We start from the raw sequence: 18,840 nt of genomic DNA, 5'->3' as shown, positions 1-18,840 counted from the left end.
GAGGGCACTACAAAGTTCTAACAACGCATCAGTAATAATGTGCCATAGCCTTGTAGCCTGTGAGGACAGGCCCTCCCCCTCTCACACAAGGCAACGCAACCCTTCTGTTTACGTTCACATTCATTATCTGTATCCGTCAGCGATTCTGAGGGAAACCAACCTATTACACCGCCGTTCACAGACCGTGCACCCCCAAGCTAGAACACAAATAACAAGCACGTTATGCTGAATTATAAGAGCGACATTCACTGGAGGGTTGTGTAGAACTAGTATCTCAAGAGATAGGTGTTTATTCATTTCCTTTGTTTACAGCGTGTAGTCGATAGTAATCCTAAACACGTATAACAATAGCAAAATATGTTAGCTGAAAATTGTTTCAAACGAAATGACAAAGCGGAATGCATGTAGCCTGACTATTCTGGACATTTCTACAAGATCAGCTACTTTAATAAGGTCTTCTATTTTTTTCCTGCTCACTGCTAAATGTATTTTCCTGATATTAACCTATTCTTTGGTTTATAGATGTATTTTAATGTGACTTTTTTAGTGTGTTCACGTGTGAATGCAACAAACAGAAACAGAACACAGCTATAGGTTGATTTATGCTGCTAGATTTAGATGTCCTTGGTTTTAACATCAAACGTGGTGTGGAATGTGGAAGGGCAAGGTTTAACTTCAATGGTTTCCATGAAACCATGCACCTGAGTGACTGACTATCCGCATATTCAAATGCTCCAGGCACTGTGGGGGTTGTGGCTCTCTCCTGTCCCGGAAGTGGAGGGGGTCGCACGGGGTGTGAGTCCCCCAAGGCCCCGCTGCTAACATCTAGGTGGTCCTCACCGCTGATTGGTCGCTCGGCGAATTTGGGCCCTATCACCGTGGAATGTCTAATTTATCAGCCAGAAGATTGCAATTGAGCATCACGTGGTGGACTGGATCGAAAAAGTGGGGGTTAATATTAGAGGTATAGGAGGGTCAGAGGGGGCTCCCTTCCATATTGTGCAAGAGAGCAGGAGAAGGAAAATACACTATTTTCCAAAGAGGGATTACCGAAAAACGTGCACGGATGTTGACGATACAACCAGAGTTTATTGCCTGATTCTTCTGGAGTTGTAGGAGGCCCAGGAACCCCCCAAACCATGGCAGAAGGTACAGGCAATGCTTCCACAGGTTCTTTGAAGATCTTTGGGGGGATTCGATGGAAAGATCTCTTTATGAGAAGAGACAAAAAGAGGGCGGGTTGGGTTTCCTTGTATTGTCTTTCAGATTTGGGGATTCTTTTGAGAAATGCTTCCCAGCAGTTCTACACCACTGGTTGTCAGGGCGAAAGTATCTCCAACCCTCTTTGTTTGTTTCCATTGCTGTTCTGTTCCTCTTCTGCGCCTTTGTTAAACTGTATTCGGGAAAGTGTTGTTGTGTAGAGTGGAGGAGGGTTGAAGGTGGACAGGGCAGGGCAGGGGGACTGGGGAGAGGAGGACACGGTAACCCTGGATTAAAATATACCCGGGAAAGGGATGGTCTCTTTTTCCGAACAGCAGTTTACAGGTAGATCGGTCATTAGTGTTTAGATTAGGAACATTCTCCGAAAGCAACAGCACACTTTTGCCTGAGAATGTTGTTGTAATGATTTTTTCTTCGATTTGGGACCTACAATCTCTTTTCATGGAAGAATGGTTTTCAGTGCTTGCGCTGACAATTTGGGATAAATTATGACTATAGGTGATGCATTTTGCTTTATACTTTTCATTGGTAACTGAATCTTCAAGTTTAATATTTTCTATATTTTTTTCTTCAAATATTCAAAGATATTGTGTTCTCGGTAATCGTTGCTCCTCATGGAAAGAAAATGCAAACTTTTATTAGGCTACATTATCAGAGTCAATCTCTTACGTGCTTAGGAATTATTTAGGCATGTATCGTGTAAAATCAACAAGTTAGAAGCTATACTATTATAATGATAGATACATTTAAAACGTGTATGTTTATTCAAATGATACATTTTGACGATATCATTTCGATTAGCTTATATTTATTACGCATATTATTATTTATAAGAATGCATCATTATTACCGTATTATTATGTATAATTAGGCTCGTATGATTAAACCTATTATTATTATCACCATTAGCGTATTGTTTCCATTTGAAAACAACTTGAAAAAGAGTCCGTCTAATATACTAGCTTTAAAAAAAAGTGTATTCCTATGGATAATATATCGACATTGTTTCGAATAGCATTGTTTACACCCATGTGTTCCTAGCTTGCTGCGCTGCTCTCGAGCTCTTTACCATTACGCAACCCATTAAATGCCTTCATGTCGAACCAAAGAACTGACGCTGAAAAACACCCGAGTAAGAGCCTCCGCAACTCGTTTTCCTGCCACAATTGTTGACAAGACAGGCCATATTTCAAACATCTATATTTTCTAAACTGACTGAGTGACATTATTTTATCTCGAAAGGGGGCTGTGCAAAGACCGGAGAGGAGGAAGCCACGGGCTCAGAGGAGGATCTGGGTTCGTCTCGTGGCAGCGGCGTGTGTAAATGGTTCAACGTCCGGATGGGTTTCGGGTTCCTGTCGATGACCAACCGAGATGGGACACCGCTCGAGGAGACTGTCGATGTATTCGTTCATCAGGTGAGGTCTGCTGTGGGACTAGGACTCGAAGAGTGTGGTGTGGATGTTCGTTAAGGCCTGTCTCGAGCTCCAAACAGGTCCGAATGGTTCTATTGGCGCGTTTTTGTGCGAGTGCATGTCTTATTTATCAACAATGGAAATATCCCACTTTTGTGATGTTTTCGTTAAGGTAGGACATTATTATTTATCTGCCTTGATCTTGCGTTTTTAGGCATTTGAATTTATCGATCATGCAATTATATAGGCCTATCAATCATTGTTTATAGTGCTTGAAAACCCCTTTGCTGTACTCATCCAAAACGAATTTATAGTTTGTATGTTTTCATAGCTTATATGTTGGGCAAGAGGCAACAGGAATTTTTATCTCTTTTAAACATTTGACAACATTGTCTTGAAATTGTCAGCTGATTCTCGTTTTAGAATTGACTAAAATAGGTAGGCCTATTTCTCAGCAGTGCATGTGGTTTATAATCTTATTCTTACAGGCTGAAAAACTCTTATTAGGCCTACATTTGTTTATTACTCAGTTAAAACTTATTATGTAGCTAATAGTACCAAATCGAAACAAGCATGATAAATAAAGTCAAGTAGCTTTAAAACTAAAAACAATATTTTATTTATCTTATGTTCAGATGATATGCCATCAATGCTAGAACTGGAATCAGAGGCCCATCATCTTTGTAGCTTGCATGAGAAAGTTAATGTTGTTGTCAAGAAGTGACATGTAAAATAACCTCTCTAAACTAAGATATAAGCCAGCCAAGAACAAAAGTGCTTGATTAATTGATCAGTTGTTACATCTGATTAGGCTTCAGATTAGGTGTTGCAAGCAGGGTAATGGTAGCCTTTAGGGAAATTGATTTTCATATTGCCCTAAAACTAGCTAATGAATGAAACATTTACAGACAAAAATAGAACATTTTCATAATAATAGATTGTTTGTATTTGGTGTTTTAATAAACCTACCAGAAAATATAATGAATTGAATGTGAATATTGGTTTTGAAATACAAAAGGATGGGTTCAATATTAAAAATATATTGGCACATTTTTACCTCACAATCTTTTAAAGTTTTACAAAGGCAGATAACGAATGACAGTAAATGTTGGGGAATAAGTGTTATGTAAAATGTCGGAATTAGGAGTCATGTAAAACCAAGTTAGTAAAATCGGAGGGGAAGTCTAGTTTTTTTCAAATGGAATGGAATGCTAAGCATCCTAAAAGACCACCTAATGACTCCAGCGTTGTTTTGTCAAATTAACCTGGAGATTATCAACATGCCTGAGAATCAATCAATTAATCAAATGTATTTATAAAGCCCTTTTTACATTAGCCGATGTCACAAAGTGCTATACAGAAACCCAGCCTAAAACCCCAAACAGCAAGCAATGCAGATGTAGAAGCACGGTGGCTAGGAAAAACTCCCTAGAAAGGTAGGAACCTAGGAAGAAACCTAGAGAGGAACCAGGCTCTGAGGGGTGGCCAGTCCTCTTCTGGCTGTGCCGGGTGGAGATTATAACAGTACAGGGCCAAGATGTTCAAACGTTCATAGATGACCAGCAGGGTCAAATAATGATAATCACAGTGGTTGTAGAGGGTGCAACAGGTCAGCACCTCAGGAGTAAATGTCAGTTGGCTTTTCACAGCCGAACATTCAGAGTTAGAGACAGCAAGTGCGGTAGAGAGAGAGAGTTATGAGTACCATAATGTCCGAGGCTGTCTTCTCCACCGTCCTTCCTGAGTTAAGGTAGAGGTCTGAGGGACTTCATAGTAAAGTTTGGGCATAACATTTAAAATATGCTAAACAGAGGAGATTGATTTACAATAGGGATTTGGTCCGAAAGTGGTAATATTAGCAATTGGACTTAAAAAAGAGTAGACAGAGAGACAGGGGTTAGTCTAAGCAGAGATAACAAGGCTCATTCCTCTCGGTCCCCATCGAACCCTGCTTCCTGTTATAAAGTCCTTCAAACATAAGGGGAGTTGGCATCTCATGTGGCAGCCCACCCACCCCAGACTAGACATACCCTGACTCCCTCCCAGCCCCTCTGCCCGTAGCCCCAACCCATCCACCCTCCCCAGCCATCCACCACCAGCCCTCCACCCTCTGTAAACCTAGGGGCTAAAGACCAAAGTCCTCTCCTCAAATTTCTCTGTTCCATGTTCCTGTAAACTGCTTAATCAAAGGAAGAAAAACGAGTGATTCACCCATAAAAAGGTTATCAAACACCCAAATTACCGGTCCCCTAATCCACCTCTGCCCTCATACAGGCCTGTAGGAGCTGCTGGACAATGGCTGCTATTGTCAACGTAACAGAGAGGAAGTCCTGCTGGCTGTGATCTTGTACTGTGAACTTGTACTATCTGTGAATGAAGAGTGGGTGGTGGGGAGGTTGTGTGTGTGTGTGTGTGTGTGTGTGTGTGTGTGTGTGTGTGTGTGTGTGTGTGTGTGTGTGTGTGTGTGTGTGTGTGTGTGTGTGTGTGTGTGTGTGTGTGTGTGTGTGTGTGTGTGTGTGTGTGCGTGTGTGTGTGTGTGTGGCGGGGGGGGTTATGAGTGTGTGTGTGTTGGGTTATTATGAGTGTGTGAGTGTGTGGATAATATTGTGTATTTGTGTGTGAGAGAGAATGAGATTGACAGAAACGGACAGAGAAAGAGAGAGCTTGAGAGCTGTATTCATTCACAAGAAAGCAGTCAAGGGAGGGAGAGTTGGGGTGGGGGTGATTGAAGGAGGAGAGGTCAGGGGGGTCAGGGGATAGTTCCGGCCCGTTCACCTCCTGACGGGGAAGGAATGCTAAAGGTTGTCAGGCCATCATGACCTGGATTCCTTTCCCACCATTATCACTTCAAACCCCCCAGAAGAGACCTCACAGTCTGGGTTAAGACTGATGGTATGCAAGGGCCATAAACTGACCCTCCACATCACAGTCCTCTCACCATCATCATAAAATTCTGCTCCACAACATTTTAAGATTGGCTTTAAAAAAAATTCTATGAGTATAGTATAGTCTGGGAAACCAGCCCAGTATCATAGAATAGACGTAACATAGTAAATGTAAATTCTGGACACTGAAATTAAGACAATATGTTACTTTTGGTATGGTTACAGAAGGCAGAAGGTTAATTAAGGCAAAAACAGAGCATTACGTATTATTCTTTATGTAAATCCGAGACACTCCATTTAGTATGATATGTATGGTATATATTATTTTGTGGATGTCCAGCATATGTTATGTTATGAATTTGCAAAACACACAATACCTTACGAATTTGCAAAACGTATGATACGTCATGAATTCCAATTTGTTGTGGCTAATGCTAACATTTGCAAGCTGGCTAACATTAGCTAGGTTAGGGTTTAAGGTTATACATCCCAACGTCTAGCAACTCAAAGGTTGCTTTTTCAAATTTCATCATGGACAACTTTAGCATTTTAGCTAATTAGCAACTTTTCAACTACTTACTACCTTTTAGTTACTTTGCAACTACTTAGCGTGTTAGCTAAACCTTCCCCTAACCTTAACTCTTTTAGTTAATCCTTTCCCTAACCTTTACCCTTTAACCTAACTCCTAACCCTAACCGTAACCTCTTATCCAGCTAACATTAGCCAGCTAGCTAACATTAGCCACAACAAATTGGACTTCTTAGCATATCATACATTTAGCAAATTCTTAAAATATTGTACTTTTGGAAAATCACAACATGTTGTACGTTTTGCAAACTTGTAACATATCATACGAATTGTAATTCGTAACATATCATACGAAATGGCTGATGAACATCCACAAATTAATATATACCAGATGAAATGGGTATATTCTTGGGTATGGCGCTACAAGCTTGGCACACCTGTATTTGGGGAGTTTCTCCCATTCTTCTCTGCAGATCCTCTCAAGCTCTGTCAGGTTGGATGGGGAGCATTGTTGCACAACTATTTTCAGGTCTCTCCAGAGATGATCCAACGGGTTCAAGTCCGAGCACTGGTTGGGCCACTCAAGGACATTCAGAGACTTGTCGCGAAGCCACTCCTGCGTTGTCTTGGCTGTGTGCTTAGGGTCGATGTCCTGTTGGAAGGTGAACCTTCGCCCCAGTCTGAGGTCCTGAGGTCCTCTGGAACAGGTTTTCATCAAGGATCTCTCTGTACTTTGCTTCGTTCATCTTTGCCTCAAACCTGACTAGTCTCCCAGTCCCTGCCGCTGAAAAACATGTACGTAAAGAATAATATTAACCAGGTTGGGGAAACAGATCAGGGTTCCTTTTTGTGTCTCTGGAAGGTCTTGAACAAGGCATGATTCTTCACCTTGAGCTCAACGGTATCAAATTAGTGTCATACCTACCGCTGTTCAGGCAGCTTGACAAAGCACATGAGGAAGAAAGAACTAGGTGGCTACGAAATCCAAGCTTCTTTTTTCCAGAGCCCCTGGACTAAGGTTGACAATGGCAAGGAAACCATTATTTATGTGCCTTTTGGGCAGCTATCCCAAGAATGCACACCTTTCCCCACCTCCTTTCATTTCCCAGCATCCTTAGCAGTGGTCAGTCTGGGACTTGACCAGATGAAGTTCTTTTGGAGAGTCTATTGGCTGTTCTGTGTGGTGGTGGAGAGGAAGGGGAGGGGGAGGTTGGAGCTTGGAATGCTGTGACTAGCTTGGGGGAGGGGGTAACACTGTCCACTCAGACAGACACACACACACACACACACACACACACACACACACACACACACACACACACACACACACACACACACACACACACACACACACACACACACACACACACACACACACACGAACACAAACGAACACACACACATTCTGAAGTGGGAAGGGTGTAGTGAGCAAGCAGTTATTGTTGTTTTAACAGGGCTGTCAATGGGACTGGAATCTGGATTGGCTGAGGGGGTTGGCCCCTGAGAGAGCGCGAGAGTGCCTAGATGTTTCCATTGATGTATTAAAACCTATGCAGAACGTTAATGTATGCATGTAGGATCCCAATTAAGGAACAGCTCTTAGCTGTAAGCACACCAGAAGACAACATGTGAAGGGGACCAGCTATATGCACAAACAATGGCAGAGTAAAATTCATTTAAAGTCTTTTTGTCTCTGCTTCCTGACCAGGCTGGGAATTGGGCTGGGGAACAAATGCACCCTTGTAGACACAGGAAGGGCATCCTATCTGGCCTTAGAACTATTCTCCACAGTTCTTCACAGGCTTAGAACCATTTTCATATCTTCTCAACAGTTCCCTGGCCAAATAACCTTTCTCCAACTCTGACTACTCATTCCCCATTCCCTCACAGGGTAAAGCTTCCGCTCTACCCTCACCTAGAACAGTTCTCATGCCGTTCTAAACTATTCCGCGGACCACACTCATGCTCCTTCTACCCTACACAAAGCAAGCTGGACATGGAGGACTTCTAGCCTTAGAACAGTTTTCTAACCCTTATCCCTAACCACCTGTTCCACCTCTCAACCTACACAGAGCAAGCTGCACATGGAGGGCTTCCGTAGCCTGAAGGAGGGCGAGGCGGTGGAGTTTACCTTCAAGAAGTCGTCTAAAGGCCTGGAGTCTGTCACGGTGACGGGGCCAGGGGGAGCACAGTGTGTGGGCTGTGAGAAGACACCTAAGGGGCAACAGAAACGACGCTCCAAGGGGGACAGGTGAGACAGTTCAATCAATATCTTTAAATGGCACATAGCCTAACCATGCATCACTTAACATCCCCACTTACTCAAAATTATTCCATGATATGGAAACACTGTAACACTCTGCTTATAGTATTAACTATGAAGATCGCCGCAATATTAACAACAAGTTCATCTGTGGCATGGTTGTTAACAAATCATTTGAGGGTGTTGAAAATATCTGGTGTCATCATCATGAAAGTTGGCAAGTTTACCGTTTTAGCCACAATAGTGTGACATCAAACAGATTTATTTATCCTCTTTGGTGGAAATTCAGGACCTAGTTACGCCAGCATAAACTCAACTTTATTCCCTTTTTATGCATTTTTCTCTCTACGCATATTCTGACCTTAAATTTAAGCATGGGGGAAATACCAGCGCCAGCGAGGTATGCGTTTGGGGTGGAGATAAAATAAATGTGGCGGAGGTGTGTCTACAGATTCTGATGAATAATTCCACCACCTTTACAGGTGAGGAAACCATGAGTAAGGTCAAGCGTACCTGCCTGTGCCAAGTATAAAAAGCATCAATATTTTTTGTATTATAAATAACAGCATTCTCCATACACTGTAATTTAGCCTGCAGGGATTCAATAAAAAGGCAAAGAGTCACGCAAAATGTAACCTTTGTCCTCTCTCGAACGGTTTAATCATACAGTATGCCCCGACTTTTCTTGTTTCCTTCAATTAGTAGGCTAAAGCCTAAGTTATTATTAGTCACTATCAGTAGGGATGGTAAGTATTAACCATGTATAGCTTATATCAGTGGAGGCTGGTGGAGGAGCTATTGGAGGACCGGCTCATTGTAATGGCTGGAATGGAATGAATGGAATGGTATCAAACACATCAAACAAACGGAAATCACATGTTTGACTCAGTTCCATTGAGTCCATTCCAGCCATTACAATGAGCCCATCCTCCTATAGCTCCTCCTAACAGCCTCCTCTGGCCTATATTTAATTACCAATTTAGTGTTCTTCCCTACATTTGTATTGTTCCTTTACATCGTTGGATTTAGCCTACCTTTATTTATTTCCTCTGTAAACGTTGTAAACATCATTGTGGCTGTGGCTAAGTGTCAAGGATAAATGCAAATTGTAGTAAAAATAAATTGGGACATGTAGGCTTATTAAAAGCCCCTAAGGTCGATGTCCGGGTCCCCGTGAAAATTGAATTAGCATAATAAATAAATCCCTACAGAAATCCATTCGTTTAAACTAGAGATATCTGTTTTTTTTGCATTGGATGCAACTCAATCCACCACATCCGCCTATGTAACACTTCCTCATCTGCGGTGAAAGTTGACAGAGCTAGAGCGGTGTTTGTCAGACTATGAGACATCCTGAAAACAGGTCTTCTCACAAAATCGTCTGTAGCGTCCGAACGGTTTGGCCTACAAACTATTATGACCCCTCTATGGAAAGATGAGCCTCTCACGAACATGATGGCGTCTTGGGACTCGTCTGAAGTCGGTACAGCCGATTTGCCAACTTCTGTCTTTAGCTTCCGAACAGTTTGGGCTACACACTAATATGACCCCTCTGTGGAAAGGTGAGGCTCGAACAGGAACACATACATGTCGGTTGTTTTGCTCTAGGACGCCACAGGCCTCACACGACTGGTCTGAAGATCCCCGGGTACCAGTTGAAAAAATGAATGGAAGTACAGTATATATGGAGACTGTTTAGTGTCAAAAATATGGGGTTAAATACATGTATAAAAAAATGGTTCCTGATCTTTCATCTATCAGATATAGGACAGACACTTCAGAATGAACTTCCTTTAGATTTTTGTTGGGGGGACTATCTGTTGTTCCATGTAGGAAAGCTCAAACATAAAGAAGCAATAAAACTGGCCTTCTTTAGTCTAGTTGAGTTTCTGGAGCATCAGCATTTGTGGGTTTGATTACAGGCTCAAAATGGCTAGAAACAAATAACTTTCTTCTGAAACTTGTCAGTCTATTCTTGTTCTATTCTTGTGCGGAGTTGCCAAGAAAAAGCCATATATCAGACAGTCCAATAAAAAGAAAAGATTAAGATGGGCAAAAGAACACAGACACTGGACAGAGGAACTCTGCCTAGAAGGCCAGCATCCCGGAGTCGCTTCTTCACTGTTGACATTGCGATTGGTGTTCTGCGGGTACTATTTAATAAAGCTGCCAGTTGAGGACTTGTGAGCCGTCTGTTTCTCAAACTAGACACTCTAATGTACTTGTCCTCTTGCTCAGTTGTGCACCGGGGCCTCCCACTCCTCTTTCTATTCTGGTTAGAGACAGTTTGCGCTGTTCTGTGAAGGGAGTAGTACACAGCGTTGAATCAGATCAGATCAGATACTCAACTAGTCTAAAGAAGGTCAGTTTTATTGCTTCTTTAATCAGAACAACAGTTTCAACTGTGCTAACATAATTGCAAAAGTGTTTTCTAATGATCAATTACCCTTTTAAAATGCTAAACTTGGATTAGCTAACACAACGTGCCATTGGAACACAGGAGTGATGGTTGCTGATAATGGGCCTCTGTATGCCTATGTAGATATTCCATAATAAATCAGCTGTTTCCTGTTTCAATAGTCATTTACAATATTAACAATGTCTACACTTTATTTCTGATCAATTTTATGTTATTTTCATGGACAAAAAATGAGCTTTTCTTTCAAAAACAAGGACATTTCTAAGTGACCCAAAACTTTTGAATGGTAGTGTATATATACATATACATATATAGACTGTGCGACTCTCTTTATTTATTTTTATAGCTTGCAGTTCATTCGCCGTTAGTCAGCACCTCCACACAAAATAATTTTCTCTGGGTGTGCTCCAGCTATGCTTTTTATTAGCCTATTGAGTCTTATGACCTCAAACACCACATAGATGTGAGTGTATCTAACACTGTCTCTGTCTCTCTCGCCGACTCACAAACATAACAGTGGGATGCAGAAGTAAAAAGGGAAAAGGATCCTATCCATTTAAACTCACTGACTCCCAAACATGAAAGTGGGAACAGGGGATGCAGAAAAGGGAAAAGGATCCATTTAATTGATACCAGATGTAGGTGCCCTGAGAGAGGTCATAGGTCATGGCAGCCATAGCAACAGTGGGGTGTGTTGTGTAAATGAGGTGGGGGAAAGGCAGATCCAGAGAGAAAAGGCTAGGGGTCAGGGGTTAGAGGTCAGGGTGCAGTATTGAAACAAAGAGCCCCCTCTGCTCTCCTCTCCCACCCTGGTGCCCACACTGATCAATAATCAACGGCATCCTAGGAGATGAGAGGGTGTGTGTATGTGTGCATGGTAGGGGGTTGGGATGCAAAGGGCAGAGGACAGAAGAAGGAGGGAAGTGGTAGTAAGCTTGGGGAGGCTCTGATGCTCCATCTGCATTGGAGTTAATGCAATCCCAAAATTCCCCATTGTTACTATACTCACAACATCTACTGATTTGAGATTGTGTGAAATGTATGTGTTGAGGCATTGGTTTTAATGCACTATACACCTCCTAAAATGATCACACACAGTATGGAGTAAATAAACTGTGCATACATAAGAGGAAGTCATACTAATAATGCTGATACTTTTTCAAGATTTACTTAATCTTATCATAGATGAGATCTGAGGAAATTCAAGAATCTGAAACTATATGTGGGAGAACACTGCCCTCTGGTGGAAGAATGTGTTAACTGTCTGAAATCATTGTATTAGCGCGAGTCCCCTTCTCCCATTGTGTTCTAGATGCTACAACTGTGGAGGACCTGACCACCATGCCAAAGAATGCCAGCTACCTCCTCAGCCCAAGAAGTGCCATTTCTGCCAGAGCATCAGCCACATGGTGGCCAACTGTCCAATCAAAGCACAGCAGTCCTCCCCTGGCTCTCAGGGAATAGCATCATCATTGAGGGATGAGAAAGAGGAGCAGAGCCACGCCCCCTTACTCCCCAGGGAGAGCTCTGATTGATCCATTCAAGGATTCAGCCAATCACAAGGTTTCATTGTAATGCTGCTGTTGGAACTACATCAGGCTGTCTTTATTTATCGAACGAACAGCAAGAAAATTTTACTTTTGTTGATGCGGTAGTTGAGATTGAGAGTTAGCTCTGTGTTTTAATGCACAGAGAGACACATCTATCCACCTTCTTTGCAACTCAAATACTTTTAAGTAATTCCTTTTTTTGTCTATGAAGGTATTGTTTCTGCATTAGATAAAGAAGTGTCTTAGCTTCACACTGAAACAATCAAAACTCACTGTGTTTACAAACTGCAATAAGCCTTGCATTGTCAGTTTTTACCACTGTACCTATGTGCACTGATCATTTTATTTTCCCTGCTGCAGCTAAATCAGAGCTAGCCTACGTTGATTTTACTGGAGATGATCGTGAGTGTTTTCCCCAAAAGCTTTTGTTAGAAAAATGTAAAGAAAATACAATCATCCAAGTGAATGTACAGAAATAGATTGTTTCTTGGTCAAAAAGGAGTGTGTCTTTCTGCTTATTGAAATCTTCTTTGGGCATTATAAGTCATTGTGCATTTCTTCGGCCAAGTGAATGTTTTAACCCTTTCTGCTGTATGAATGTTGGTACACCATGGTTGCCGATAGGACTGTGTACAATACAGCTTGTCATAAGTGCCATAGCCTGGCCATTTGTCTCATGGGTGATTGGATGTTGCCTCCTCCCATGCATTTTACAAAGCTTTGACTCAAGGCTAATTGCTAGACCAGCGTTGATTGTATGACAGACTGTGTCTTTCTGTCTGTCCCATAGCTTTTACTATGGCTGTAGACATGGCTTTCTAACATATTCTACATATTAGGGGTGTTCTCATACCCTGCCCAGTACATTACCTGTTTATCATTGTCTCGTTGTACTTGGAAACTATTTAGAAAAAAAATTTGCTTTCTTGGATGGAGCTGAGTGTTTTTTCTTCAAGGACATATTTTCATGATCGAGTGCAATGATAAAGGGACTCAAGTGTTGAATAAGATGGTTCTAAGTGTAGTCTTCATTCCTCTTTTACAGAGGTGGCTGGAATACTTCACACCGCTTAAATGGATATAGATATTGTTATCTTTTTTATATTTATTATTTATTCATTGTCTTAATTCTCTAAACCTCTAAATTGTTCCAGTATTACAATGTCTAGCTCATTTCTGTATAAACTGAAACTGGCTTTGGTTGTTGGCTCTTTAGAGCTTCATGGTCGTATTTCGGGGCTTCATTTTCAGTTGACTTCGTAATACGTGCGTAAACCATTGCAACAATACTCTGCACTAATCATGTGTAGGAGTATGGGCATTTCTTAAAGATACTTAATTGCTCATTGATCCTTATGATTGTAGCTAGGGTTTAGTTTCTCTGAAATCCTCATGTTGAACTCAGGGAAACCCCTTTAAAGAGGAGCTACTTTGGAAGGAGGGGTAAAGTGTTTTATGTGTGTACCTATAGCCAATAGGCTGGGTTGCCGGAAAACCCATGCAGAACATTGATTGCCAAAAGAGCCAAAAGGGCAATGCACTATTTACGCGTTGCTAAGACGTTACAGTAGTACAGCTAGCTGTATTTAATGTTATATCCTAGTTTTGCTCTCTTTTTCTGATTTAATTGGTGATCAAGTTGTAAGACAGCGTAGGTATTAGAGAATAATGATATTTCCTTAGTTCCTAAGTTACTTCTCCGGTCTCTCTCTGGAAGTGGCACAAGACCAGTCTGAAGCACCAAAACATCTACCTCCCCACTTTCAGTGGTTATTGTAAATATACAGCTTCGTCACAATATTAATATAATGTTGTTTAGTCCCGTGTTTACTTTGCATGGTAGTCAGTCAGTAGTTAGAATAGACTCGCCTCTCCATGTAGGAACTACAGAATGTGCGCCTTTGTAGACAAAGCATTTTGATGACCAGGGTTAGACTGGCCGGTCCATTTTTAGCCCAGTGGGCCTGTCTAACTTGGGTTTTTGGGCAAAATGATCATTATACGGTTAATAATGGACGCCCTGAGGGAATAAATGGGCCGGTGTGGGGGTTCAAGAAAAATAAATGACCTTGTCTATGACCTTTCAAGAGCTTGTGTTGATGGGTAATGACATTTGCCATTTGATATCATACAGTCATATGGGTTTGAGCCTAGTATTTTATCCCTTAATTTATTTAGGCTGTAAAGTCCAGACAATGGGTTTAATCTTTTTATTTTATTTAGAGTGGGTCGTGTTTTTTATATTACAATGTTCTTACTATATGAGAACAAGACAGAAATGCCTTGTCAAGAATCTATACAAGTCTACCTCAGGATGTTTTTGAAAATGGACAATGACAGAGTTTTTTTTAATCAAGATGAATTTGTCCACGAATTTTGTGAGATTTTTTTGAATGATTTATTTTATGTGAATGATTTATTTGTTTCAGTTTGCAATGCGATGTGTTCTACCTCCCACAGAAATAATGTTGAATGATTGTTTACTGCTTTTATTTTTTGTGATTAAGCATTGTCTGCACCAATACATCACAGACATTTTTGAATTATTCTCTGCATTGATATTATTTTGTGTATGTATAACATGATAATACTGAACTCAAGGCAGGAGGGGTATATTACTCTGCATGTAGGTGACAACAGCGCCTCTTGAACAAATCACCTTATCTATACTTACCAGGACAGGCAAACGCCCTAACAACTTCAAGCAGCCTCAATAAACCTCTGATATCTCTGTTGTGTTTCTGCAGACGTGTGACACTAGGCCTACTTAAATACCAAAGCATCAAATATAAACATATTCAGCATAGGCTGTGGGAAAAATACCAGTATTTACTGTCAGAAACACATTTGTTGAATTTTGTGACAAATCTGCCACTGATCTTTTGATACATTGTAATGAGTTTGTGTAAGTTATGCTTTTGCATATGTTTCTTTCTTATATGAGTTGAAAGTATGGTTAAAAAATATTCTGAATCATTCCTCACAAAATTAATACCCACCTCTTTTCCCTCATCTATTCTTTCTTGTCACTATCTCAATTAGGCCTATATGTCAGTATTCAATGCATAGAGGTAATACACAGTGCCTTCAGAAATATTCACACCCGTTGACTTTTTCAGCATTTTGTGTTACAGCCTGAATTTACAGTGGATTAAATTTTGATTTTGTATTACTGGCCTACACAAAATACCCCATAATGTCAAAGTGGAATTATGTTTTTAGAAATGTTTAGAATTTAATTAGAAATCAAAAGCTGAAATGTATTGAGTCAATAAGTATTCAAACCCTTTCTTATGGAAAGCATAAATAAGTTCAGGAGTACAAATGTGCTTAACAAGTCACATGATAAGTTGCCTTGACTCTGTGTGCAATAATAGTGTTTAACATGATTTTTGAATGACTACCTCATCTCTGTACCCCACACATACAATTATCTTTAAGGTCCCTCAGTTGCGCAGTGAATTTAAAACACAGATTCAAACACAAAGACCAGGAAGGTTTTCTAATGACTCGCAAAGAATAGCTGCTATTGGTAGATTAGTAAAAAAAACAGACATTGAATATCCCTTTGAGCATGCTGAAGTTATTAATTACACTTTGGATGGTGTATCAATACACTCAGTCTCTAAAAAGATACAGGCGCCCTTCCTAACTAAGTTTCCGGAGACAGTTACAAGGTTTAATGGCTGTAATAGGAGAAAACTGAGGATGGATCAACAACATTGTAGTTACTCCACAATACTAACCTAAATGACAGAGTGAGAAGAAGGAAGCCTGTACAGAATAGAAATATTCCAAAACATGCATCCTGTTTGCATTAAGGCACTAAAGTAAAACTGCAAAGAATGTGGCAAAGAAATTAACTTTTATTCCTGAATACAAAGCATTTTGTTTGGGGCAAATCCAACCCATCACTGTGTCCCACTCTTAATATTTTTAAGCATGGTGGTGGCTACATCATGTTATGGGTATGCTTGTCATCTGCAATGACTAGGGAGTTTTTTGGGGGATAAAAAGAAACGGAATAGAGCTAAGCACAGGCATAATCCTAGAGGAAAACCTGGTTCAGACACTGGGAGAAAAATGTATCTTTCAGCAGGACAAAAACCTAAAACACAAGGCCAAATATACACTGGAGTTGCTTATCAAGACAACATTGAATGTTCTTGAGTGGCTTAGTTACAGTTTGGACTTAAATTGTCTTGAAATTCTATGGCAAGACTCGAAAATGGCTGTCTAGCAATGAAAACAACCAATTTGTCAGAGCTTGAAGAATTTTTCAAATTATAATTTGCAAATATTGCACAATCCAGGTGTGCAAAGCTCTTAAGAGACTTAACCAGAAAGAATCACAGCTGTAATTGATACATTTGCAAAGAAATTCTAAAACCATGTTTTCACTTTGTCATTATGGGGTATTGTGTGTAGATGGGTGAGAATATTAAAAAATATTTAAGAAATTTTGAATTCAGACTGTAACTCAAAATGTGAATAAGTCAATGGGTAAGAATACTTTCTGAAAGCACTGTATGACGCACAAAACAAACAATAGTCCTCATATTGTGTGTTACTTGATTTCTCTGCTTTGCTGTTTATTAGACCAAAGAATGTAGCTATGTTGACTGTTATCACCAACCACAGAATGTGGTACAGTAGGCCTATAGCTCACTTTGACAAATCATGTACCAAGCTGTATTACAAACTGAGTTGCGAACCAGACATAGTAGTGTTGACACATGCATCATTGACTAGCCTGTTAATAAAAATATATCAATATGATACACAGCGGTGGGTCTCTTTTTAGCCCTACGTCACATCATATTTTTGTTATTCTTTAACATAGGCTGCAGTTTCTGACACACTGAACATGTGATGCAATGCTGGGCCTATATTTGATTAATGGGTTGGTAGTCTAGTGCCTAGAGACTTTAAAGTTGTTTTACCAAGTAACAAAACAACTTTTCAAGAGACAATGTTTATAATAACCGATTTATGATTACTTTGTTGCAACATTGTGCACATCTCTTCTTGTACATCATGGTGCTGTCTGTCCATGGTGCTGTCCCTTTAAGAGCATGTTCCAAACAGGTACTGTGATAGAGGAGTTACATTTTCTGCAAACCGTTTTGATTAAGATATAATACATAATCTACTTCTTTATTGATACTGCCTACTATATAAAATTATGCTTGAGATAAATGTATCTTTCAGTGAGTCATTTCATTCAAGATAATTGACTTAGTCACCTGTGTTGTGTCAAATGTAATCTTACATTCTGCATGGCATCACTTTGGCGCAAACTAAATGTGGCATTCAGGGGGGTTTCCGGGAAAAACAATACAATTTTACAAACATTAAATGTCACGATAACTTAAGAATAAAGTTCTTGCCATAGATTTTTATTCAAAATGTTTGAATAAATGTTCAAATGATTTTTTTATTTTTTATTTAACCTCTATGGGCTAGGTGGGACGCTTGCGTCCCACCTACTCAACAGCCAGTTGAATCCTGTGGTGCGTTATTCAAATACCTTAGATATGTTATTACTTCAATTTTTAAAAAATATGACTATTTTACACCATTTTAAAGATAAGACTCTCGTTAATCTAACCACACTGTCCGATTTCAAAAAGGCTTTACAACGAAAGCAAAACATTAGATTATGTCAGCAGAGTACCCAGCCAGAAATAATCAGACACCCATTTTTCAAGCTAGCATATAATGTCACATAAACCCAAACCACAGCTAAATGTAGCACTAACCTTTGATGATCTTCATCAGATGACAACCCTAGGACATTATGTTATACAATACATGCATGTTTTGTTCAATCAAGTTCATATTTATATCAAAAACCAGCTTTTTACATTAGCATGTGACTAGCATTCCCACCGAACACTGCTGGTGAATTTACTAAATTACTCACGATAAACGTTCACAAAAAGCATAACAATTATTTTAAGAATTATAGATACAGAACTCCTCTATGCACTCGATATGTCCGATTTTAAAATAGCTTTTCGGTGAAAGCACATTTAGCAATATTCTCAGTAGATAGCCCGGCATCACAGGGCTAGCTATTTAGACACCCAGCAAGTTTAGCACTCATCATAGTCAGATTTACTATAAGAAAAATGTTATTACCTTTGTTGTCTTCGTCAGAATGCACTCCCAGGACTTCTACTTCAATAACAAATGTTGGTTTGGTCCAAAATAATCCATCGTTATATCCAAACAGCGGCGTTTTGTTCGTGCGTTCTAGACACTATCCTAAAGGGTAAATAAGGGTGGCGAGCATAGCGCAATTCGTGACAAAAAAATTCTAAATATTCCATTACCGTACTTCGAAGCATGTCAACCGCTGTTTAAAATCAATTTTTATGCCATTTTTCTCATAAAAAACCGATAATATTCCGACCGGGAATCTGCTTTTAGCTAAACAGACAAAGGAAAAGAAAGCATTCGGTCGAAGCGGGCACGCGCCTAAGCCCATAGTACTCTGAGTGGCCACTTGCCAAAAGCGATAAAGTGTTTCAGCCAGAGCCTGCCTCGATATCG

The 18,840-nt window shown here is 40.2% G+C and overlaps 1 protein-coding gene across 4 annotated transcripts; it reads left to right on the top strand.

The window, feature by feature from the left end:
• Positions 1-675: 675 nt before the first annotated feature.
• LOC106588661 (protein lin-28 homolog A) lies at positions 676-14,628 on the top strand. Of its 4 annotated transcripts, none has more exons than XM_014177860.2 (4): positions 676-1,149; positions 2,464-2,639; positions 8,123-8,301; positions 12,045-14,628. In XM_014177860.2, exons 1-4 carry the CDS (start codon positions 1,140-1,142, stop codon positions 12,265-12,267), a joined length of 588 nt encoding a protein of 195 aa, XP_014033335.1. In that variant the 5' UTR covers positions 676-1,139; the 3' UTR covers positions 12,268-14,628. The 4 variants fall into 4 exon arrangements, with proteins under 4 accessions (XP_014033335.1, XP_014033334.1, XP_014033336.1 ...); XM_014177859.2 differs by lacking the exon at positions 676-1,149 and adding an exon at positions 1,295-1,545; XM_014177861.2 differs by lacking the exon at positions 676-1,149 and adding an exon at positions 1,296-1,719.
• Positions 14,629-18,840: the final 4,212 nt, after the last annotated feature.

Source organism: Salmo salar, chromosome ssa27 (genome assembly GCF_905237065.1).
Source record: "Salmo salar chromosome ssa27, Ssal_v3.1, whole genome shotgun sequence".
NCBI classification, from domain to species: domain Eukaryota; kingdom Metazoa; phylum Chordata; class Actinopteri; order Salmoniformes; family Salmonidae; genus Salmo; species Salmo salar.
The sequence above is the reverse complement of the archived record's forward strand: the minus strand, read 5'-3'. Positions and strand labels throughout refer to the sequence as shown.

Coding starts and splice junctions, on each gene's coding strand:
- LOC106588661 (XM_014177859.2), top strand. CDS start 1,515: ATGGTCTCTTTTTCCGAACAGCAGTTTACAG. Junction 1,546..2,463: donor TTCCGAACAGCAGTTTACAG/GTAGATCGGTCA, acceptor TTATCTCGAAAG/GGGGCTGTGCAAAGACCGGA. Junction 2,640..8,122: donor TCGATGTATTCGTTCATCAG/GTGAGGTCTGCT, acceptor CAACCTACACAG/AGCAAGCTGCACATGGAGGG.